This window comes from Chelonus insularis, unplaced genomic scaffold, assembly GCF_013357705.1.
Source record: "Chelonus insularis isolate UGA/USDA-ARS -01 unplaced genomic scaffold, ASM1335770v1 contig_3_pilon, whole genome shotgun sequence".
Classification (NCBI taxonomy): Eukaryota; Metazoa; Arthropoda; class Insecta; order Hymenoptera; family Braconidae; genus Chelonus; species Chelonus insularis.
This window is the reverse complement of record NW_023276556.1, coordinates 1,112,320-1,138,691: the sequence shown is the minus strand read 5'-3', so window position 1 is coordinate 1,138,691 and position 26,372 is coordinate 1,112,320. Positions and strand designations below refer to the sequence as shown.

Genomic DNA, 26,372 nt, shown 5'->3' with positions numbered 1-26,372 from the left:
AATGTAATCTGTCGACGTAACGTTGATGAGTTGCAGTGAGGGGTAAGAAGCAGAGGCATAAACCAACTCCTGTGGGATTCTTAAATGGTGCACTGCCTTCATGGTAACACTAAAGCTATTAACTATATACCTGCCTACTAAATATTAGCTTTCTCAAAGGAATTCTTCTCGTTGTTAGTAGAGTCATTAAAATTTTTTCTAAGTACTATGCTTCGTCAATTTTTGCAAGAAATATTTTTCTTAAGTTATTATCATCATTATGGAGTAATTAGAGACCACTTGGAACCATACTTAGATATATTTTATTATTTTTGACGAAAAAATTTGCCATTATATATCACATATTCTCAAAAATATTGAAAGTACTTGTATTAAAAATAAGTAAGAAAAATATTGATAGAAAAATACATAGGATTACTTGGAATCTATACTTTATTCTCAATCTCTAACTTTTTCAGTAGAGTATAAAAAAAATAACTCCAGATGACATATTTACAGGAGTATTAATGTATCAATATTTAGATTGATTAAATAGGTAACAATTTTCTTTCGGTATAAAAAAGTGTAAAATTTTTCACTCTATCTATAAAATGTCAGAAAAAGATTTATAACCCTGAATAGGTACCAGATCGGAGCGACAGTGAACTCAAAAGTTCAATTAAAAGACTGAGAAGGGATGTAAACGATAAAAAAAATTCAAGAGATTTGATAAAAGTCACAGTGATCTTCTTATCCCTTATAAATGTATGTATGGACGACCTTGCATTCGACACGATCACTGAATTTTTCTTTGGTTCGATTTAGAATTTCCTAGGCATGCGACTCGACATGCGATTGGTGGACCCTGACCACGCCCTACATACATAAGGGGGTAGGTAAGGGTAGTTCTGCTCCCTCAAACACTATCAACCCTCATATGTAGAAGAGCATACGAAAGCATATAATAGTACCCTTGTGTGCATGGCAAATACATATGTACTCCACGACGGACCTCATATAACGAGACACATGGCCAGGGGCGAATAAACAGGGTGGGGCTCCTCTTGAACCTCTACTAAGTTCTTGAGATAAAACGGAATGCAGTATGTCTATGCAATACGAAATGAAGTTTATAATAAATTCATTCTGTATACTCTAAAGTCAGATGTTGATTTAATAATTAAGCGGTAAACTTCCTGAATATAACAAGTATTGTAAATAACTCAGTATTTTCATCAATTTACTCTGACATGAATCTATACTATTGTTTGAAATTTCAAGTTTATATGTAAATCATTATATAAATGCAAAAAGAGCTAATTCCATTTAAGATAATCTATTTATATTGCCTCACTTCTATACTAATTGACAAGAATCATCAAATCATTAATTTATTATATGTAAAAAAATATATATGATTTCAGTAAAAACAATTTTTTTTAGTTTTTTTTTTGAGTAAAAAAATCTAGATTGAGGTAGGTAATATATTAGATTTTGAAATAAAATTCTATTTATGTTTGTAAAAGATTTAGTCCTTTGATCTTGAGTTGGAGTTCTGTAATATTATCAAGAATTGACATATGTAACCTATCTGACTATTTATATAAAAGAGAAAAAGTGATGTGAAATAATTTTTATATGAATAAAGTAAAAATATATTAAACAGACTGCTTATTTGATGAGTTTCATGAAATGAATAAATGATTTTTGTAAAGTAAATAATCAATTGATTTATTTAGAAAAATGAATGTTTTAGAAAGGATCAAATGACTAAATTTAGTAAGCGAATGTTCAAAAATGATATTATTATTTTTTTAGCAAATCTGAAGTTCAAATTACGAAACTACTACTGACAATATTTACCGACATGTGAGGTTTATCGGTAACCTAGACTGGAAGGTTACCATCAGTAAGACTACTTTATCATCACAAAATTTTCTTTTTTATCTACAGCTACTTACTATATTTTTGAAAATTGAATTTATTGATGTTCCAAATTATTTTTTAAGCTAGTTTACCAGGTAAAAATGTAAGTATTTTATAAGTACTCCAAGAAATGCTACACAAAAGTCTAAGACAAAAAATTATAGTGTTTCGAAACATTAAAAGACATACTATAATTATAAACTCACCAATTATGATTTCTTCAATAATCCTTCTATTATAATTAGTAATCCGTAAAAATAGTATTGTTAATGTAATCAAAATTGCACATTCATGCATTTAATTTTACTTGATTTTTTTTTCAAAACTTATTTTCAAATTCACTACACACAATAAATAAATTGACGCAATCCATCATGTTTACATTTTTGACTCTGATTTTTTTCCGAGTATTTTTAATCATGGCTCGACGATTAAGTATCAATTTTATATCATTTGGTATAAATAATAAAACTTGAACTTTACATCATTCAAATTTCTATAAACTTGATTTATTTGGAGTATTTAATGAAAATATCAATAAAAAGCGTGTATGCTTTCATTTTATTATACACCTGTTGAAAGCCCAGCGTCGACTGTCATCACTCCCCTATTGGCTGAAGTAAGCGGGAGAGGGACACGAATAAGTTTGGCGCCACCAATTCTGCTGCTCACTGGCACCCCGTCTACTCAAAAGACACAGTGTAGTTTGGCGGAAAATAACAGCATCAATAGATTGCAAAACATCGCATTAGTTAGAAATTTTTTCTTGTCTTATTGTTTATATATATAAAATTTTAGATCCAGTTATAATTATCAAGCATCTCATTTATTATTATAATTATTTAATCTACAGTTCAATCTATCTAAAAATGTGTTATTGTTGGATTATTAAAAGTATTATTTATTATAACTTTAACCATGAAAATTCTAAGAAGTCAAAATTATAAATGAATTTAATAAATGTGTAATTTTATCTTACTTCGTGTTTAACTTTGACCTTTTACTACCATTAATAAAAAAAGGGCATATTAAAAAGACAATAATCAATCTTTGACTATTGATGAAAAATGAGAAAGCTGTAACTCTAGATGATAAAGATATACATACTTCGCCAATCTCTGAGAAAATTGCAGTATTGACAAACTTGGTATTGAGTACTTGGTAAGTTTATTTCATTTCTGAATAGTTTTTTATCAACGTTCTTCTTGCATTATTATTAAATCTCTTTAACAAGAGCAATTTTTTAATTGATCATGTCTTGTTCGTTTTATTACAATCAAATGATATAAAATAATTAATCACAAAATTCCTATGAATGATTATTTAATAAATCTATCTGTCTTTTCAACTATTAACAGACAGATTCATCCTCAATTTTATTTTTGATATAAATATCTTCATCAACTAATATAATGGAATTTTTTTAGTTTTTATGAATTACATTTATTTTTATAAATGTAATTTATTTCAGATTTCGAAAATTTCGCGCCGATAAACTTTAAATTTTAGTGGTACAAGAATTACTCACGGTGGCGTTAGTGTCGTATTTTGTATCGGGCAGTCAAGGAGCTGTTTGAGCGCTTCAAAACAAGCTCTTTTAGTAAAAATTTTATTCGTTTTTTGACTGAAATGATCGAAGAGCACGACGAAAGGGATACAATATGCGATTCAGTGGTGAGTTATATCAATAATTCATCAAAAACATTGAGTACAATGACCCAAGAAAAGCGACATTTATCAAAATTCACTTCACACATTTTTCTAACCTCAAATTTCAGAACTCGCTTGTAGAAGGATGTCGTTTGCCGGTTCAGATGCATGGTACCGATGATTGGCGTGAGTATTTACACTTTTTTCAATTTTTTAAATTGACTTTTATATTTAAAAAAATTTTTTAAATCAATATATTCGTTTCATAACAATGACTGTAAGACATCCAGCCTCACCACATGAGTATCATTGACACTGGTAGTTTATTTTGATTTTATTTTTTAGAAAATTCTAGAATATTTTGTTGAATATTAAATTAATAACTGCTGTAAATAAAAATAATAATAATACGTAAACTATTATGTTCGTCTTCTAGTTTTTCAGTTTAGAGAACAACTTATTTACTAAGCTCTACACTATAAATTCATAGTGGTTGATTATACATATAATTAATGCTTTTTATACAAGTTTTAATGATTTATGAATTTTTTGTTCTAGCTCTAGCAGAAATAATAAGTGTAAAAGAAGTAAAGGGCACTAAGTATTATTATGTACATTATGTAGATTGTAAGTAAACATCTAAAAAATAACTGTAAAGTCAGTTTTCATGCCATAGTTGTTGCTGATGGTTTGCTTGTTTCTTTTAGTTAATAAGAGATTAGACGAATGGGTATTAGAAGATTCATTAGACACAAGAAAAGTTCAGTATCCGAGGCGAGATGGAACGACGCCAGGAACTGGCGCTGCGACACCAAAAAAACAAGTACCCAGCAGACCTCCTAGTCCAAGTAGTGTTAATAGTGAACCTGTTAATGGTTCCGCTGTATTACAAGCAGCTTTACAAAAAAGAATATCTAGAAAAAGAAAAGGTACCTTTCTTGATAATGAAGATTCTCAAGAAGCTCCTACGCCTGGACAGCCGACAACAGGGCCAAGGCCGACAGGTTCATTAGTTACTCATCATGATGACGTAGTAACACGAATGAAAAATATTGAACTTATTGAACTCGGCAGACATAGGATCAAACCTTGGTATTTCAGTCCTTATCCTCAAGAAATGGTAAATTTACCGTGCATTTACATTTGCGAGTTTTGTTTAAAGTACAGAAAAAGTAGAAAATGTTTAGAAAGACATTTAGCCAAATGTAATTTAAGACATCCGCCTGGCAATGAAATTTATAGAAAAGGATCCATTTCATTCTTCGAAATTGACGGAAGGAAGAACAAAAACTACGCTCAGAATGTCTGCCTCTTAGCCAAATTATTTCTCGACCATAAAACATTATATTATGATACGGATCCATTTCTTTTTTATGTTATGACTGATTTTGATAGCCGTGGCTTCCATATAGTAGGATATTTTTCTAAGGAAAAAGAATCTACTAAAGATTATAATGTGGCTTGTATCCTTACATTACCTCCGTATCAAAGAAAAGGATATGGAAAGTTATTAATTGAATTTTCTTATGAGTTGTCCAAGTTTGAAGGAAAAACAGGATCACCTGAAAAGCCTCTTTCTGATCTTGGTCTTCTTTCTTATCGTAGCTATTGGGCTCATACGATATTAGATATATTACTTAATGTTAAACCTCTAGCAGAAAATGAAAAGCCACAAATTACAATAAATGAGATCTGTGAATTAACTTCAATTAAGAAGGAAGATGTGATATCAACATTACAAAATTTAAATCTCATCAATTATTACAAAGGACAATACATTGTTACACTAAACAGGTGAGTGATAGAAAAAACATTATTACGGGATTTATTTTGACTGCAAATTGTTCTCCAAGACAAATTATTTTCAGAGATATTATTGAACAACATGCACAAGCGATGGAAAAAAGATCTATAAGGATAGACCCCAAATGTCTTCATTGGACGCCAAAAGACTGGAGTGTCAGAGCTAAGTGGTGAATAAAGTGAATCAACTTGAAAATAAAATAAAAAAACTGAAATTAAATAGAAATTAATTGCGTTGTTTCGTATGCTCGATTAAGTGTACGGATGTGTAAATAATAGTTTTTTTTGAGCCATTTGTAGCATTTCAAATAAGTCTATATGTGGCTTAGTTAGAAAAGTGTCCTGTCATTTCGTAATATTGTGAATATTTTGTTCTTTTTGCCAGATATCCAGTCATTATAGACTTATCTGGCATTGGAATAATGCAAATTTATAGCAAATTGCAATGCAATAAGGACTCACGGGTATAGTTAGGATTAATTTTTTAATACAGTGAATTTTTTTTAACTCATCCTTGTAAAATTTTTGCGCTCATCATCAAAAAATTTGTACAGGAAAATATCATTAGGAAATAATAGAATTGTAAATAAATGTGATTTTATATAAGTATTGTCTTATAAAAAAAAAGTTCCTTAACTAAAATAATTTGTTTTTCGGATCGAATCTTATGACTTCAGGCAATAAATAATAACAAAAATTTAGAAGTTGCTTTTTTGATGCATATACGTAATGATAATACGTCGATAGGTACATATATATTTATATTTAACAGTAACATCACAGTGGCTTCATATACAATAAATTATTTTATACTTATGACTCGTTCCGCCAACTTATTTTCATTTTTATTTTCTTAAATTAATAGTGAAGTTATAAATTCGAAAATAGACTGTTTAGTTTAATTATTTTTATTGTTTTTACAATGTCGGAGACAAATAAACTTCATTGTTTATGACTTTTAGTTTTTGCAAATATTCATTAGAATAATGCAGAAGATAACTGATCAGTTGATTAAAGAAATTATTAAATATGTTGTATCTGTATATATATATCTGTATATATATTAATTTTTTATCTAAGAATTACACAAACGATGAAAAACACCGAAAGTGATTGTTCCGACTCAGAAATAAATTTGTTCAACAATAACAATAATAACAGCAACAATATAACAGCGATAGCATGATCAATGGGTATGATGAGTATTAGCATTGGTATTGAATTAAATTAATGTTTCAACATATTCAATTTCATACAGAATTTTTTTATGAAATAAAATTAAAAGATAATTATATTGATTGTAATTATTTTAATATAGTATTAAAATTGTTATTTTTTGGATCAAAATTATCCTTTTAAGACAATTCTTCCATAAACGAGAAGATTAATATGAATTTAAAAAAAATTTTTTTTTATCAAAAATTGTGCAAAATTTAAATGACAGCAGTTTTTTCAGTGATTTAAATAGATAGGTTCAATCGTTAAGTAAATATAGATTTATTTTTAACTTTAAAGAGAAAATTTTTTGCACAGATTCTAATTTAATATTTCATGTTAATATTTATAATTTCGCAGACAAATAGTTTGACAATATTATGCAAAAAATATCGAGTTAATGAATTATAAAAATAGATGACTTTGTGCAAGTATTTTTTATAGAAGAATTGTCTTAGCAATATTTTTGACAGTGGCAAAGACGTGGCTTGTGACTAGTAAAGTAAATATTTTATGAAAAAATGCTCTGTTGTTTGTATTGTAGAATAATTTTTCTTATAATTCTCTGTTACATAATCACAAACCATTTCGATGTCAGTTACAGTCATTTTTAGTTGATATTTTATGTTAAACTTATTCCTCACAATTTGGACGACAGACGGCAATAATCGAACCGATTGATGTCCCCAAGTTGGTTTATTAAGAACAACGTTTCTTATAATAAAATTCTTATTCCAAGATTTTGAATTATCGAACAATATACATGATTTTTTATGAAAACCATGTGAAACACATTTTTTTAGACATCACAAGTATGATAAAATAGACGACGTCAGAGTTATATAGAAGTGTATGATTTCTTTGATGACATTTTTCCATGATTGGTATTTTGTACTAGTATAAACTATATATTTATTTCTTTGACAATATGATCATCCAAGAATTAATGCAAAACTGATTGCTTCAAGATTATTCATAATCTATAATGAACATTTAACGAATTCAAGAAATACGTTTACATTCAGTCACAATGATTCAATAATAAGTATTATTTTCGCTCATGCTTATTGTTAAAAGTAGTTTACAGATTTGTTTGTTTATTATATTTATATATTACGGAAACATGTCTTGAAAATTTACTTTCGTCCAGTCGTTTCTCTGAACAATAAGACACTTATCAATTTTTTTTGCATATTATTGTATATAATTCGTCAGGAAGAAACGAATAACTATTTTACTTGGGATATATTAATAGATACTCTAAATTAGCATTTATTTATATTTAACAATAATATATATGTCATTTTTTAATTTTATCATTCATTAAGAAAATGATTGGCTAAATTGTTTAGCAACAAGTAGCTAAAATAATTTATGCATCTGCCACCTTTATTTATTTTTATTTTTTATAAAAATGTTTTTAATCTTTCAAATTATTCTCATTGGATAGATATGATATTTTATAGCCACTTGCTGGAGTTTTACAATTATTTCTTTCTATGTAGGCAGATATTCCAGTATTTTAACCTTCGTTAACAAGTCTCAGAAATTCACATTATGTTAAAATAGACAGAATTTTCAGTAACTCAAAATCTTTTGTTTCGTTTTTTTTTTTTAAATTTTCTAAATGTTTGTTTATTAAAATATAAAAAATTAGTTTGTTAAATTCAAAATCACGAGTAAAATTTTTTGAATTACAAATTTAACATAATGTAAACTTTTGAGTCCCTACAAAGAAACCCAAGTAATGATGGAATTACAAATATAAATTTATTTTATTATATAATTGTAATCATTATTATCAGTTTTTTATTTGGTTAATTTTACTACTTGACACTTCGAACAAGTTTTATTATAATATATCTGATTACATTTATTCGAAAACAACTGTTCATCGAACTTTTTGGGAGTTTATTGATCGATTTCTTAACTTGAAATCATTGTGTATCATTTACATTCATTTTTAATCAGATTTATTACTTGTGATATTTAACAACAAATGTAGAATATCTCTGTGTATATAAATTGATTATATTACAGTTCGATGCAAACAATATAAAAAAAATTTAACAAAAATTTTATAGATAAATATTCCGTTCGCTTTTTATTTTTTCTAATTTTTTTTTTCTTTATTTTATAATGTTACTCCAGATTTTTGCATCAAACTATCAAAGATATAAAATCTACGATAGAAAACAGAACAGATTTTAGATATTATTACTTACATAATCAGACATTTAATATCAACGGCTTATCAATCATTATTAATATGAATATGTTTGTAAATATTCTTTTATGCAATGCATCAATATATCAGGTAACATAATTATAATTACTTTATTATTATTCTATTATTATTATATATAATCATGATCATTAATTAGTTATTTATGGCATCAAATATTTCATCATTTATCCATTCGCGTTTCATTCACAACGTCTAAATAGGTATTTTATTTATATTACCCATCAATTTATACCTTATACTATAGTCATTTACAATATAAGAAATATGATTTTATAATACAGATTGTCATTTTTGGCATTCACCGGTTTTCACGTCAGTTTCTTCATAATACCAACTTCTAAATCTTTTCTCTGTGTTAGAAAAATTTATTCACCCTATAAAATAAATAACAAGAATGAAAATAGAGTAAAATAAAACGTTTGTCACATTGATATACAATTAAAAAGTGAATTAGGGTTCTACTGTTTATAAATAATAAATGATAAAATATATAAACTACAAATGTACATTAGTATTTTCAACGACAATTTGATGTATTATAAACAGATCTGACATGGTAAAGGGAGATACAGTCATTTTATAAAATATAACACTAGGATTAAAAAACATTCATTTCAGGCCTTCTATCTAATTTTGTCGCACCTACTCTATTATTTTTTCGCGAGGAAAACAACCGATATGTTTAATGTGCGTTCGGCATTAGAATTAATTTGATTGATAAAGTTATATTGTTCAAAGTTTCCTCTTCTTTGGTTTCAAATCTAAGGGATACGGTTATGTATCAAAGCTTTCTTGATTCTGTACCTTTCTTTGGTAATCTTCGATGCAAGCATCCATGTTGCGGTAAATCCCAGAATTTGCCTGAAGCATCAAAGTATCTAAAATTCTTTCGTTTTTAATTGCTTTTGATGGTAAGACGATCTGAAAATAATAAAAAGTGAATTCAATTTATTGAATCGATTAAGAAAAATAATCTTGAAAGATTATTTGTAAACTATTAGTTTGAAAGCTCTTTTTTTAAATATTATAGACATATGATAACATTGAATATACTCAACTGTAACTAAAAAATTAAAGCGCCAAGAAAAAATAAAGTTGAATTTTATTAATATTTTAATACATATCATCTATCACAGAATTGTGTTATCGACATTTTTCCCTTAGTCAAGTAAAATTCGTTTATTTTCTTCTAAAACAATAATGAAAAAAAAATTCACATCAGCTTTTCTTGTTATTTTTCGCTGTTTACTCTGGGTTGTTTTATTCCATAAACTCTGTATTTTTAACTACAAAAATACTGAAAATTTCCATATTCAAATATATGTTACGCAAGAGCTTTCAAACAACAATTATTATTTACTATTTACCAAATGATTAAAATTACTCACCCTAATCAATTCTTGTGGTGTAATTCGATATAATTTGAGGTCTTTACTAAGTCTTTCCATTATACATTTGAATTCATGTTTGGCGTCAGCTTTATTAGGCTTATTCTTGATTCTGTGCTTTGCCCAGTTGAGCATCGCCTCAAATTTCTTGATTTCTCCAACCTCAAGTCCTCGACACATGATAGTTTGAACCATACTCTCACTCAAAGTCAGAAAATGCGGGCTTTGAAACAGTTGATAGGCCCGGGTCTCAATAAACGCAAGGATCATATTAACAAGTTCTGAAGCTGATGTATAGCGCCAATAATAATTTTCTAAAGCACAAAGCATCACACAAACTATCTCGATTCGTAAAAATTGTTTTGCATGATGAAAACATGCTTGCAATAGATCTGGTAGGTCGTAATGCTCAGCAGCACATATCAACCCAGGAATATTGCTGCATGTGAGGGGACAAGAGCCAGTGTGTAAATAGTCCAAAAGAATACCAAAAGTTTCTGGGTCAAATTCGATTATGTCGAACTATAAAACAAAATAAAAATGTTTGTTAGTTAAAGTTAGCTATTATTATTACTTATAAAAAATGATTTATTTCTACTGTTAATTTAAAAATAAGAAGTTAAAGCTTAATAGAAGTAGAGAAGCTGAATCAGAATAAAAGATTACCTGAAATTATATTTAAAAATTCAAATGAAAGGTAATAAATGAAAGTTATTCTTACTCTCATTGTTGAATAAATTTCTTATGAAAATATTTTGAATAAAACATTAATAAGTACCTCTGTTTGTGCAAGTTTTGCTCTATCCACTTTCTGAGCATCAGCACAAACACTCAGCCTTGGTACTGCTAATGCCTGAGCACTTTTATCCTTATCCTTTGAATCTTTATCTAAAAAACAATCTTTATTTGTCGTACTTTATAACATAAATTTTTTCAAGCCACACATGCCTAAAGCTGATAAAAGCAGATAATATTTATCAATTGCTTACTACTGCAGTCTTGAGAGCTGGTCCATCGTTTTCGATCTTCAACTGACAGAGTATTACTTCCATGTTTTCTTATACTCCTTCCCCATCCGGCAGTGATAGTTCCAAGTCTTGAAAATGCTCTTTTAACCATTGGTGAAGAAGGTACGCTTTTTGGCCTAGATAAATATGGGGTTTATTAAAGAATAATATTTTCATTTATTACTGAGTATTTTTTGAACTTAAAATAATAGCACTTTAATTGTCTATCCTTTCTTATTTATATTTTAGAATAATATTTAATAGCACTTAATATAATACAACAGAATAAATTATTAATTATGTATAGTAATTGAAAATATTTTTCAAATATGCATGATAAGCAAACTATCTAACATCTTGGAGTAAAATTTTCTATAAAAAAATTCTTATCATGACGTCAACAAGAAAAAAGTATCGAAAAATATTTTAAAAATATATCTTCTCAGTTTTTGTAAATAACAATTTTTCAAATTCTTGGAGATTACTTTTTCATACTTTTTTATTTATCCATTTTAATTTAATAATATCGGAAAAGTATGAAAGCAAAGAAATAAATTTCTATTAGAACAAACTGATAAATAAAAGAATTGAATTTCTTATAGTATACCTAGGGCTTTCAATATCAGGAACTTGAAGAAAGTTTGAGCTTTTTGGTTTTTGTGGACTAGTAAGTAAAGTTGGCGCCGGTCTTGCTAATAATTCTGCTACTGGAACTTGCGGACTGCCAAATCCCGTCTGAATTCCGTATAACATTTCTTGGAACACTCTAAAAAGATTCCAATTAAATTAATATATCGTCAAAGATAAATAGTAAATCCAGATAGTTTATTTTTACCAACTATAATTTAATTACCTGCTTCTTACTCCGAGAATAGCACGAACCCCGATGAATCTTACTTTCTGTTTCTGTTGGCCCGGAACCAAAAATGCTACATCAAATAAATTTGAATGAAGTTCAATATTAGCAGAATTATTAAGAAAAACTTGTGTAAAGTCTTTTGCTAGTTGATCATAGTCTTCAAATTGATCCCTGACTGAATCTAAAAGAGGTGATGATGGTCTCATGTGACCAATTGGTCTCCAAGAGCCTCTTCTGTACGGCTTAGGAATTTGTCCAGTTTCTGCATGATTTTGAAGGTTTGCTACAATATCTTCCAACATTTGACTTCTCGTTCTCTCTTGCATTCTTGCAAATTTAGGTGCAGAATAACTTGCTCGTTCTCCATTCACTATTTTTGTAAGGAGCCATTCACGAAACATAGGGCCTAGAAAAATATTTGGATTTAATAAAAATTATAAAAAAAAATCAATTTATTATTCCATTTTTCAGATGAAAAATTTCATTAACATATTAATTTATAAAATGAAAATAAATGAAGATAAATTTGTTATATCATCATAACAAAATAATTCAATAAATTAAATTATAGAAGGATTGTTTTTGTGATAGAAGCTAAATAATCAATCAATTTCACAACAGTTACGTGAAATTGTATTTCAATGTCAAAAATAGTTGAATTTAATTCATCAATGAGGCATTCAAATGCAACCTAAATATTCTTGTTCGTTTCAACCGTAAGTACATGTCAACAACAGTCAAAGGGCCATCAATATATTTATTTGTACATTGAAATACTCACATCTATGACAAATTAATTTACATTTGCCTTTAGCTATCAATAACTGTTTTTTATTTTCTTAAAACAAAGATTACGAATGATCTAAGAAATTTATATAATTTGTTCTCTTGAAATAATGTGACTACTCTCGTTTAGATAATAGTTATGTCTATTGTATTTACGAAAAAAATTAAATACAACAGAACCTTTTTTTGTGTAGATTTTTCAAATTTACCTTTTTCAAAAACACTTTGCTCCCATAAATAAGGCTTGTATGCTCCTACTTCATCTCTCGTGACAACTGATACTTCATACCTTGTAATTTTTCTTTTAATTCTTGGACTCACTCGAACAATGATAAATGTGTGAAGAAAGTGAGATTTCATGCATGCTGGACTAAATTGAGTATTATCCGCCTCAAGAAATACTACGCAGACTATATCGTTACCTATATGTCTTTTTCGTTGCAACTGAAATATTTTTATTTAAAGAAGTTAATAGAATTTTCCATAAATAAATAAATTAATTAATTTAAAAAAATGTAATTGGTATACCTTCTGAGTATCATGTTCTTCATAAGGTAAAAGTGTAGAAACGTGAAACATGATTTCAATTCCTCGCCAGTTAGTGTAGACAGAATAAAGACCAGTAAGGTCATGAACAGTATCAAGACCACCTTTGTATTTGTCAAAGCCTTTGAGACGTACTTTGTCGCCAAGAATCTGTAGAAATTCTTCAAAGAGTGGAGAGTTATCATTGTTATTAAGAATCTCTTCTTCATCAAACTGGTTTTCTTGAACGTACATGACTCCAACTTTCAATTCCGACTTGATGAATACTTGGTCCAACTTGAGAAGCTCTTCTGGAGTATCCGGTAACTGACCCAGAGTCAATGGTGGATTGATGTTGACCTCTTTTCCAAGACTCTTGACAACTTCTTCACGATTGTATCTAGAAATTGAATAATTTTACTAAGGAAATAGACTCTCGAGTAATTTAACTCGTAAATTAAAAAGATCTAGCAAGAAGTATGTGGAATGAGATTTTTATTGTATCAAATAGGAGTTTAAAAATATTTTAATGACAAAATATTAGTCAACGAAGTTTGCTCATTTAACTTCTTATCATTAGAAGACTTATTTTTTTTTTTCATTTTTTTTCTCTTGACTTTGAATCTAATTCTGAAGAGTCTTACTTTATTTTCATACTTTCAATATTTATGAAATTAAATGCATTACTTTCTCCTTACCTATCAGCAAAAACACAGCTGGCAGGAATAAGTCCATGAACAGTGTAACTTATTGCTCGAACAAGTATCCTAAACTGATCTCTACCACTTATTGTCTCTTGTTTGATACTCAAAATAACTGGTCCTAAATCTTCATCATTAGTAAAGTAATTCCAATGTTCTGTGCCATAAAAATATTTTTCGTAAGTTTCTTGTTCAACGGAAGTAAGTTCGAAACCTTGATTTTTTTCCCATTGTTCTTCAATAGTTGTTTTCTTTCTAGGAACATCTTCATCATCCAACTCATTTTCTTCAAATAGACAAAAGTCCCTTCTTTGTTTCATAATCGATATTTCCTTCTCATCTACTTGCTCAGGATCCGTAACATCCCGATCGCTCTCACTCTCGTCCCAAATTTTGTCTGAAGCAATTTGCTGCCTTGCACATTCAATCCAATAACCGGGAGTTGGGATTAGATTATGTGGAAACTCTGAACAGAATTCATCTATAAAATATTAGAAAAATTACAATTATTTATTAACTTTTAATCAAAATGAGTGAATGTTTGTTTACACATAAGAAACAAATCACTTTGTTTATTATACTATATTTTTATTTATTTTAATGGATCATTTTTCTAGAGATATTTATGAGGTTTTATTATTAAGCTAAATAAACCTCTATTTCATCCATGACAGATACATTTTTTTCTTTATGTTTGTTGAAAAAGCTTTTCATGTAACTGTTATAGTAATTAGTATCATCATTATTTCTTTATTACTAGAAAATTTAAATAAATTCCAAGATATATGATAAAAAAACATTTTCTTCAACAAAAAGTATGCCAAGCTCATACAATATTTTTTAATTAAACATTATATTCAATAAATTTGTTGATTAAAGTAATTTTGTGTTAAATATACATTTTTCTTCATTATAAAGCAGCAATTAATAAAGATAGAATTTTACAAAAATTTGCTGCAGAAATTCATGAAAATAACATAAATTCTGTCTCCTTTTTTTAAAGTTATTAATCAGTAATTAATATAAGAATTTGATTTAGAGATATTGTTATCACTAGATTGAACAATCTACACTTCTTCTACACTTACAATTAGAAAACTTCAGAACCTCTAGAGTGTATGAAGAAAGAGTTTCTTTGAAGTATTTCTAAGATGGGCTTCATAAATTCATGCAAGCCTTAATTCATATGCTTCACAAACACTTAAAAACATGTTTCGTCAAAAGTAGTAGCATCCACTCATCCCACTCTGTTAAGTAATTCATCTTCTTCTTCAAAATGTGTTGCTTTTAATCATGGTCGAGTCACTGTAAGGTAGAACACCAAGCTGGTAGTACAGGGCTCGGTATTCGAACTTAGAGTGAACCGCCCATGACTTTATCCATTATCCCATTCAACCCTTTGTTCTTATTTGGCAGATTAATCACTCAAATTAATGTTTATTGATGCTGGTAGGAAGTTAGAAACTTGCAAATTACATTAGTTTATAAGAAAAAAGAGTTCTAAGCTCCAGTAAAAAGGAGAAACTTATTGAATAATTGTGATATACAAATGGACTTCTTTCTATACTTGTTACAATTTTCGACCTTGCTTTATGACTCTATAGTACAACCACCTGTGGCACGTTGTCTCTGTCCTTCTTTCGAGCACACTTATACGTGTCTTTAGCCTCAGGTATGTATTTTGCTCTTCTTCAGAGCATCTAACAATATTTTAATGCTGAAGTTCATTGAAAAAAGAGATAAGAGGGAAAGTAGTTGAACAAAGTAATAATTTCATTTACCAGAGCATGCTTGAGGTGGAAGTGGAAATATTAATGTTGTTGAGGATTTTCTTCTAGCAACTGCGCAGCCTAAACTTTGGGGCTTAAAACTGCGCAACTGCTGCATAAAATCAGAACACTCCATCAGAGCAACGTCTGCAAAGTGCAGATCGCAAAGTATTTGATTTTTGAATCTGTAATTATAAGAAAAAGTAATAAGTTATGATAAACACATCAATGGATAGACATAAAATGAATAATTATTTAAAATAGCAAATTTTAGATTTTTTTTATCGATCAGACTTTACTTTAATAGATGAAAAATATTTCAGTGTATTTTAATTTTTTGTTTTTTTTTTTTGCAATTTTAACAATTTGTTCATTTTCTGGGTGATGTTTATATGCTAGTTTACTCGCCCTATCAAATTGTTAAATGTAATATGAAATTGTTTTTCTTACTTTTTAATAAAAGTGAAAAATTCCAACGTAGCTTAATATTAAAATTTAAAAATTTAATTATAATACTCATTGTATAATGGAACTCTTTATAAAAGTATAAACTGTTGATTGAAGTTTTAATAAAACTGTTATTGAAGCTCGAATTACTTTTTTTAATCAGATTTTTTTTTCATCTTGGAGATTGGCGTTGACACAATTATTGAATAAAGTTATAATGGATTTATTAATCAAGTAAAACCCGATGATACCACAACACAAATTTGTAATTTCATAAACAAAATTAATTGATTAACAGAGAACATAGGTATGTCATCAAAGTGTTTACTTACCGTCTCGCTCTCTTTTGATTAGGTCCCGTGAGATTGAGGCTACAGCTGTTACATCTCAGGCACTCCTCATGATAGTGATTGTTGTCGTAAGGCGGTGACGGTTCTTAGCAGCGTTAAACAGAATAAAATTTCATTGAAAGCTAGTAGAATGACTTGTAAAAAATACAACTAATTCGTTATCTAATAATGAATTTATTCTTCAAATAATAAATTAATTTTATTGAAGTTGACATTTGTCACTTTATTTATTTTTAATTTGTTTCTATTTTATCTAACTAAATATTTCAAGACTTGTCAGTATTTTATGGTATACAGTTCAATAAAATCCCCGAAAATCTTCGATTTTTATAAATGGATTGTGAGAATTATACTTTAGGGTGAACTTTTATTTTTTTCCTTTGCCTTATCCTTTAATTCCACGCCAACTTGAAAAGTCTATAGATGAGATTCCAGCACGTGCGGTTAGGAATTTCTATATGAGGGGAAATATATATACGTGTCCAAGTAATATAGGTATTTCTTTAAGTTTACGATTATTGAGACACGACAATTAATCATCATCAAAAATGGAAATACACAAAATTCCTCTCCTGATTATTTTTTATTTTTTATAAAAATAATTCAACCATCGCTTTTTTCACTAACATTAATAAATGCTATGAATTCAAAAATATCTAACACCGAAAATAAAATTTTTCAGTCAATTTTCATGAATAATAAATTTCATTACGATAAGTTCTTAGAAAGCAGTGATGAAAGTCATTGAATATTCAAACGTCGGTGAGCTGCATTATATATATTTAAAAATAATGACCAATAAAATATTAAATTAACTAATTAAATTAATAATATTTTATCATTGAAATATTTATTTAAACTGCTGATTTAAAAACTACATCTACTTGAAATTTATTTTTTTTTTATCAGATGCAAAAAAAAACATTTGTTTTACATGAGTAAAAAAAGAAATCGACTTGTCTAGCATCTGTCAATAAAGATCATAATAATAACGTGACAATTGAATATGTATTTAAGAGAATACACCCATTAAGTGATTAGACAGATGTCAATGGAAATTTGAGTTATAGTGGAACGGTAATTTTCTCTCATTGAGTAGATAAAATCAGCGTACAGTCAGACGTTTGTCAATGGAAACTATGATGAAAATAAAAACCTTTTTTCCACATCCAATTAATCATAATACCTATAATAATCACATCTAGACTGTACTCAATCATACCTTTCACTTGGAACGAGCGATAAAATTATGATTCCCACGATATAGAGTGATGATCAAATGAGAAGCACGTGGCCTTGGGGCGTGGATCGATCTTTTTAATATTTTACATTTATCTAATATTTTCTTTACAATCTACAAGTGCAGCTAATATTTAATAGTATAGTTATGTGTTTCTTCTTGATTCAATATTTTAGCGAATTGTTTGTCTTTGAAAAAGGTAGAGTTTATGTAAGCAAAAAATGAAAATAATTGCGAGTCACACAATTAAACTTTTCATTAGGTTTTCGCACATGTTCTTTGATCCACTTATTTCTTTACTTCTTCATGACTTTATTCATTTTTTTACTCACTAAATAAATAATTCAACTAAATGTTCCTTTATGAAATCAACGATGGAAGAACATAATTAAAGAACACAGTGCATAGGATTTTTTATTGTGGATGACTTGTACTCTCGTTTAGCAAACTATACTACTTCACATAATACTCCTAGATCACAACAATCTGTTGGAGTGCTCTTTATAGGCCAATAAAATCACATTTCATTTTTAGTTATGGGTGCAGCGAAGTAACAGCAGGACAATCAATGAAATCTTCAGGAAGGACACCACCCACCGCGTGGCTTAATGAAAAATCGAAGTGTCACTCCACTAGCCAAAGCTTTCAATACAAGATAAGTCACAATCCAGTTACCCATTGCTTCAAGTTTTATTAATCATCATTAAATACCATAAGACTTTACGACACCTAATACTAACATTCGTTGAATCTTTTCATTTTATTTCGTTATTTATTATTAATACTGTAATTGATAGTTATTTACATTTTAATATTATAAAGCAGTGGGTTTTTGGTGAATTAAAAAAAAATGCTAGATCATTTACTCATTTTTGCTCCGAAATCGATTCAGTTCAACTACCGTAAATCAATCTCTTCAGATCATTTTCACTTTCTCTTCACTATTGTGTTTCTTATCACAATCAATCTCGTTTTGAGTGATAAACTTTGTCTTTACCAACGCACACCACGTGTATATCATTCTTGACAGTTTTTATACATTTATTAAAACTACCCTTAATTACATAGTAATATTTAATACATTTTTTTGACAACTTGTGAAAATCAACAAATATTTACTTAAAATTTCCGTCTGTGACTTGCTCTCGAGTGTTATCAAGAAAGCACACTGAGAGATTTGTTGAAAATAAATGATAGAATAGTTGACTGTTTTCAGGTATACGACTATCATGCACCCCAACGTTATTCTCTGAGAACTAAAATATCCACCTACGCGCACGCGTTACTGTCTACTTGAACAAACAGTCGAGTATCTACGAAAACGAGCTTTGATGCGCTTGCGAGGATCCTTAATGGACTATTGGATCAAAAGAGAAGAGCGTGCATAGATAATAAGTTCTATAAATTATCCCCGGGAGATTTAAATCGACTCTTTAACTTACCGGTTTGGGTACTACTGTCAAAGAAAGTACTTGAAGTTTCGACAGTCATTGATGCAAAAGTTCCATCAGTTATTTGAGCTGAACTATCTCTTCGTCCTCTGTAGCGTTGGACCTTTTTAAGAACAAGAAAATTTATTTTCTTATAATTTTTTATACTTATATGGACTTAAATATCTTTATATATTTATAATATTTCCATAACTCTGTCATAAATTTTACCTTTGTATTTTAATAGCGTTTGAGAAAATTTGAATTTTAAATTTAAAGTATAAAAAAAGTAAATATATTATTCGTTTTAAAAGAGAATGATCTAACCATTATGAAATAATTGATGGAAAAATGCTTCTTTTTAGTGAATTTTTTTAAAAAATGTTTTTCAATTAATTCACAGCATTATCGAATTTTTAATAATAAAATGATAATTGTTATGAAACCGAATTCAAATTTCGATTATCATTGATAACAGAGTTATGTAAACTATTAATCAATTTTTAATTCAATCATCAGATAATCTTTCGACCTACTTGTCGAAATTAATTAACATTAAATTAGTTTGTTACAATATTCAAGGTTTTGATTAGAAAAGTATTTAATCAGAAAATTATTCTCATTGCAAAGCCTTGAATTTATCAGCTAATTTCTGGTAGATTTTAACTATAATAAAACAGTACAATAATCTGACTATACGTATACTTTATCTAATAGAAGTTTTTTTGAAGGAAAAAATTTATTTTCTGAAGATAAAAAATCTTGAAGAATTCAAAGAACATTTCACCACTCTGTTGAAAATTCGCCGAATCCATAAATCAAAACTTGCATAAACTCACCGTATCATCACTTTGCGAACTTTGCCGTCGAAAATTTCGACATCTGATCATTTCTTCAGTCGTACTTTGTCTTCTAAATCCTCGAGCAATAAAAATTTCTTCAGTTGTTGATTGTCTTCTGATAGTTGGTGCATGTTGGATACTCCCTAATCCACGTGCACAAGGACTTGGATCCCTGGATGAGCACGTTGAACTGTCAGGAGATCTGCGAAAATATTCATCATCATAAACTCGATCGATAATAATTAATGTGATTCTATTCTTTTACATTTGAATAGAAGCACTGATAAAAAGTGACAGAGAAGCTTTTCAATAATATACCTCGCTGGGCGTCCAGCAATTGAGGTAGACTGTCTTCGAAGCCTCGACGGCCTTCGTTGCCTGATAGGGCTGATATCTCTTTTATCAGCAGATCTATCAGGGCTCAAATGACTTTTTGAATCCCGTCTTCTTGGATGAGATGCAGAGTCTGGGCTTAAAGAATCTCTTCGAGCTTTTCGACCTTAAAATACAAATAAAAATGATTAATTTTTATTCCATATAAAAATCATTATGAAATGACTAAGATATTTTCCTACTATAGTTTGATCTAAAAATGAGTCAGAAAAAGTATCAAACAATTTTTTTGATCTCTTTCAATCAACTCTATTGTTGTTTCCATATAGGATTACTTTGTGATATCGTTATTCAATTTTCCATGACATTTTACAATGAAAAAAAGTGCTGTTAGGACTCTTTTGAAAATTTTAATCGATTATTGATTAAAGGTATGAACAAAAACAATAGTATTTGTTGTTAGATACTTTGAAAGCTACCGAGAAATTATTTCGAATCAATTGATTACACAAAGTAGAGTACTTTTTACAAAATCGATACTAATTCTAAGACTATACAGCTATTACGATTGTTTTCATCTTTTAATGAATTTCAATTCAAACTATTATTTAAATTCTTTTTTTTTTACATTGAAAAGAGCAAAAACAAAACAATATCTTGACTTCTGTCAAATTTACTGAATTACTTCCATTGACTTATATAAAAAAAGTGTTATAGGAAATTAATTTTAATTTCTATGTATAATATTAAAATAACGGTTATTCTTTCCACAGATATGAAAAAACAACTTTGACATAAATATTTAATAAAAATCTTTTCTTCGCATTCATTATTTAGCTAAGATTAATTTAATATATTAATTAAATATTAACAATACTTTTATTGACAATTACTGACTTGTTCCTTTTAGCAAAAGCTCAATAACAAACAATTGAATTATTCTTTAATTGCATTGAAGCATTAAAGTTACTCCAAAAAGAGGAAAATTATTTCACAAGGCAATTATCGTTTTGATAACAACTTCAATTATAATTTATATTCATTTCAATTAAAATTTTTGTTATTTACAATAATAAAGATAGTTTTTTTTTCTACCGACTCAATATATTGAAGTGTACATTAATTTAATGAATAATCCGTCAGTAAAAATTAAAATAAATTATTCAAATGAAAGAATAATAAAATATTGAAAATCTGTTATTGAATGCTTTTTACTTAATGATTAACTCATAAACTATAAGTTATAATCATATTAAACACCTCCATCATCAGGATCAGGTGATAAAGTGGGTTGACTTCCTCGTCTTCCTGATGGAGATTCATCAATAGTTGCCGCTTGACGTGTTAACCGTGATAATTTGCTTGATGAGACTTCTTTTCCTTTACCATAATAACATTGAGTAGTTGAATCTCTTCGATTACTCATCGCTAGACTTGGATGTGAAGGAGCATTATTTATATTCGGTGAACCAACAGGACTCGAACTCCCAGATGTTGAGGTGCCAGGTAGTGGAAGATTATTTGAAGTGACTGGAGATATTGCAGGCGGAGTTGTAGAAGACATTACAATTGTTGGAGTATATGCATTCGGTTCTAATGAATAACTCTTGTTAGTTTCTGTTGATGAGGTCTTCATATCAACTACTGTACATTTAGCATCAACTCCAGTAGTTTTTGTTTCAACTGCCAAGTACATTCTCGAATCTGTTTTCTCTGATATACTTTTCTGTGCCTCCAGATGTTCTCTGCAAAGACAATATTGTTTGAGTTTTTTTTTTCTAGTATTAAAAATATAGCTTCGTTATCTTAAAATTATTTCTTCTAGTGAATTTACCATTTATACAACAAACAGTTTTCTTCCAAGAGTTTTAGTGTTTATATTTATTTACTTTTATTTTATTTAATAGATATTGAATCAGACATTTTGTTATTAATTTTTAAAATAACTTATTGGAAAATTTAAATGTTGTAGTTCCGATATAAAACTTTTGTACTCGTTTGTATCTACATTCAGTAAACAGAATATTTGTTCTACTTTGAAATTTCAATTCTTTATATAAACTTTTTTAAACACAACAGGATATTGATGAATCCCTACATTGCTGGCAGAATAAATTTATTTTTATTACTAACATTAGTGATTGAATGATTTATAAATAAATAAATAAATGAAATCATGAAATTACTTATTTATAAATTTTATAAAATAAAATTCAAAAGAATTTACTATTTTGTTTCTAAATACTCATACTTTTCTAAACAAGGTCGTTGGAGAATTAAAATACAATTAAGTAAATGAACATAGCATCATAGCGATTTTAAATTTATTTCCTTCGACACAACGTGATTATTCATGGAAAATAAACTTTCCTTCTTTACTTTTTTTAACGTTGAAATAACAAAAACACTTTAAATAAATATTATATTTTTAACTATAATCATAATTCTTCATAAACTATGAACTGAATCATCTCCTTAATGAGGATTTTGTTGTGCAAACGCTTAATTAATTTAAATCGATTCCTTTGAACGTATACGTATACTCATTTGATCGAAAAGCTTAACTTATTAACAACTGAAAGTTATTATTTCTCGAGAAACTTATATCATTACTTATGACCTAATATTATATTAATTTTCCTCATATATATATATCTATGACATTAGTTATAAATTAACCAGCTTTTTGCAACATCGAATCCATCAAATCCCGGAAACAAACATCCTACTCGGCTAGTATCAACCCATGCCAAGATTATTCAAGATTAGCTAGCTAGGATTAGTTACAAGGTAGCATTGAAATGCTTCGGTTAACCATCTGTGTCAATTGCCTATATTACCTCTACTATTCCACTATAGTACATGGATTTCGAATTTACTAATGAGGTTACAAATTGCTCATCTTCCTTCATTGCTTTATCAGACCGACCAAGTGTAAATAGATATGGTCAGCATTACAAATTAATCTATTACTACAGATACGTTATATATAATATATTGACTAAATTCTATTGATGCTGATATCATATATTTCAAGACATAGAGTTGTATTGGTAATGAGATATAAAAGTAGCATACTTTTAAAAATTAACAATTAAAGTCAAATATACAAATTGACGTGATTTGATTTGAATTGAATTGAAAAAATCTGAAATTTTATTATATCATGGAAGAAACTAGAGAGTATGTATAAATTAAATTCATTATGTTTACCTGACAGCAGCGGATGCTGCACTATCTGTGCTCGAAGCGCTCGGCCTCTGATCACTTCTATAATATTTAGTTGGAGTAATGGCACCAACGTCAACAGAAATTTGAGATTGTTGTGATTGTTTACGTCGATGATGACGGCATTGATGTTTACGTTCACCCATTCCACCCATCACCGAATCTCTTCGCGACCTTGCACTTTCTCCTGATCCTCTTCTTGAATATCTAGATTCACTCGACCCTGAAAAATATTATTTTATTATCAACTTTTTCTATAACATCTACTTAAATATTTCTTTTTCTAGTTACAATAAATGATCTCTCTTGTTGATAGTAGACATATGTAAATTGAATTGTTGGACAAATACAGATGCTGAACTAACTTGAATTAATAGTGCATTTCATAGTCAAACATGTTTTCAAATTAAAAGGATAACATCCTCATAGGTAGTTGGCTATAACTCTATAGTTGATCAATATCAAATTATTCGTGGAATAATCAGCAGGATTCAATAGCCAAGACATCATTCTATGTGAATGCATGTAATAACATGATACAGTGTCGTTATATCAAGCCATCATCATGCTTTGGTCAACCATGTTTAATTAGGCCAAATATCAACAAAATAGTTAAGTTTTTATGATTGCTTTTTCTAGAATTATATTAATAAATAATTTGCTCAATAAATTCTTTTAATTTATTTTTCCTATGCCACATTAAAAAAAAAGTTTTTAATTAAAAATTGATTAAATTATGTGGTAAAGAATCATTAAAAAATTGATATCGATATTGAAAGATAAAGGAAGAATTTGTATTTTATCTGAATAATCTATTCATACATGGATATATTTTGATCGGAAAATAAAGTATAATCGACACTGAATGAGCTCTAAAAAGATATTAGTTGAACCGATATTAACTGATATGCACATGTACCCATACGTATACTTGATTGTTATAAATATAGATTGTATTTGTTCTCTGAATATATTGATAAGAGTTGGAGAGTGGGCAGATTGTCCTATATTTCTATGCATTTTCCACTCATCTCACTACTGCATATAAAGCATCTAGGCAGTTACGACCTCTCACATTTTCTCATGAATGAAAATTTGTTTTATAGTGGAAGTGTTGTGGGTGTTTTTTGATGCCTCATAATAATCAGTCTCAAAATGCAAATTTCTCAATCTGTCATTGAAATTATTTTATTAAACTTCTTCATTAATTCTAATGAAACAATTTAAATGTAAAATTTTATATTTCTTATAAGCATATAAATATTTTCAAAATTAAATAAATTATAAGCTTTCATCAAACCCTTATACAAAATGTTGAATAAAGCAAGAAAATTCATATACCATCTATTTTCCAGTTTACTACAAGAAAGTTGTTTGAATCTTTTCTTCCATTCAATTAAGTTTTCAAATCGAATGATCTCATCTAAATTTAATACATGCATGTTTTCAAATAAATAATTTTTTCATCATTAATTTAACTCATAAGAAAATTTTATACTCATAAATTTATCAAACGTTCATTTTTTATCTAATTATTCCATTATGTAAATAAGGAAAAAAGTATGAATTGAGTGAGTTGACTTATAATCTTAGACATTGAAATATTACTTAGTAGCGAACCCAAATTTAAACGTCATTGTGAACTTGTATATGGTATGTACTTGATAAACACATATTCTATCTTGAAATTCATTGTTATATTTTACTCGATTATCAAATGAATTTGAAGTCTTTTTAATATTACCGCCACGTATATTTAGCCCCTTTCAACGTACTATTTTGTTCGAAATTGTTTATTGTTAACAAACTTTATATTATTATTATTTCCATTATAGCAGAAAGTAAACAAATTTACACTAATTTAGCTAACTAGCTGAGGTTTTAATTAGTACAAATAAAAAATATTTTCTTTGTTCTGTTTTTCGAGAAATACAAAAAAAATTGATATTAAAATTTTCCCTCAAATTATTTAGACAATTTTAATTAGCTGTTCCAGAAAGACTAGCTATGTTATGTCGAGCTTATCTTCCTAGAGTTTCCTTATGTACCATAAACATCAACAACTTGTTGCCATTATTTTCTTAAAATTAGATACGATATTAATTAAAACTATCTGATTCTAATCTCATCTTGTTCTTATTTCTAGAAAATTTCTGATGAGATGGCAAACTTAGATTCTACACAATCCAATAATTTAGATAAACACAAAAGTTACCTCTCCGTGGTGTGGGTGATATAACAGTAGGTGGTGCTTGTGGTTGAAGGATTTCTCGTCTGCTCCATAATTTAGCAATGTCGTTTTTGAAATCACTGATGGTTGAATCTCTTCGGGACTTACTAGACGTTGAACTTTTAATTCCACTGTCAACTGAGCTTTCACGTCGTTTTCTAAGACTCATTCCATGACCTGAATCAGTTGTTTGACGCGGCCAAGGTAAAGACTTAGCCATGTCAGCAAGTGTTTCGCGACGACAAAGCTTGTTGCCGGTTTTATTTTTATTTGAACCACCACCGCTACCCCATTCTCTTAAAATATCTGCAAGACTCGATCGACGTCGACGATTGTGCGTTGGAGATGACTCTTGTATTTCACTTGGAGGTGATATTGGAGCACCAATTTGTGCTGCTGAATCTCGTCTTCCTGTT

At 28.5% G+C, this 26,372-nt stretch overlaps 2 protein-coding genes across 2 annotated transcripts; one reads left to right on the top strand and one right to left on the bottom strand.

Annotated features, from left to right (window-relative positions):
* The first annotated feature begins 3,456 nt into the window (after positions 1-3,456).
* On the top strand, positions 3,457-6,289 carry Tip60 (Histone acetyltransferase Tip60). Its single transcript, XM_035086080.1, has 5 exons — positions 3,457-3,579; positions 3,684-3,741; positions 4,114-4,182; positions 4,263-5,349; positions 5,424-6,289. Exons 1-5 carry the CDS (start codon positions 3,535-3,537, stop codon positions 5,530-5,532), a joined length of 1,368 nt encoding a protein of 455 aa, XP_034941971.1. The 5' UTR covers positions 3,457-3,534; the 3' UTR covers positions 5,533-6,289.
* Positions 6,290-8,829: 2,540 nt separating this feature from the next.
* On the bottom strand, positions 8,830-26,277 carry rsh (radish). The gene is made up of 18 exons (XM_035086081.1): positions 25,942-26,277; positions 23,712-23,949; positions 21,759-22,243; positions 20,484-20,664; positions 20,163-20,367; positions 19,336-19,447; positions 16,636-16,738; positions 15,869-16,041; positions 14,085-14,568; positions 13,390-13,786; positions 13,071-13,305; positions 12,070-12,481; positions 11,824-11,982; positions 11,199-11,353; positions 10,988-11,109; positions 10,210-10,731; positions 9,626-9,742; positions 8,830-9,195 (listed from the first exon to the last, which is right to left on the bottom strand). Exons 1-18 carry the CDS (start codon positions 26,174-26,176, stop codon positions 9,187-9,189), a joined length of 4,344 nt encoding a protein of 1,447 aa, XP_034941972.1. The 5' UTR covers positions 26,177-26,277; the 3' UTR covers positions 8,830-9,186.
* Positions 26,278-26,372: the final 95 nt, after the last annotated feature.

Coding starts and splice junctions, on each gene's coding strand:
- Tip60 (XM_035086080.1), top strand. CDS start 3,535: ATGATCGAAGAGCACGACGAAAGGGATACAATATGCGATTCAGTG. Junction 3,742..4,113: donor GCATGGTACCGATGATTGGC/GTGAGTATTTAC, acceptor TTTTTGTTCTAG/CTCTAGCAGAAATAATAAGT. Junction 5,350..5,423: donor TACATTGTTACACTAAACAG/GTGAGTGATAGA, acceptor AATTATTTTCAG/AGATATTATTGAACAACATG.
- rsh (XM_035086081.1), bottom strand. CDS start 26,176: ATGGCTAAGTCTTTACCTTGGCCGCGTCAAACAACTGATTCAGGTCAT. Junction 20,665..21,758: donor ACCTGATCCTGATGATGGAG/GTGTTTAATATG, acceptor TTGTATTTTAAG/GTCGAAAAGCTCGAAGAGAT. Junction 13,787..14,084: donor AGCTGTGTTTTTGCTGATAG/GTAAGGAGAAAG, acceptor TTCAATTTCTAG/ATACAATCGTGAAGAAGTTG.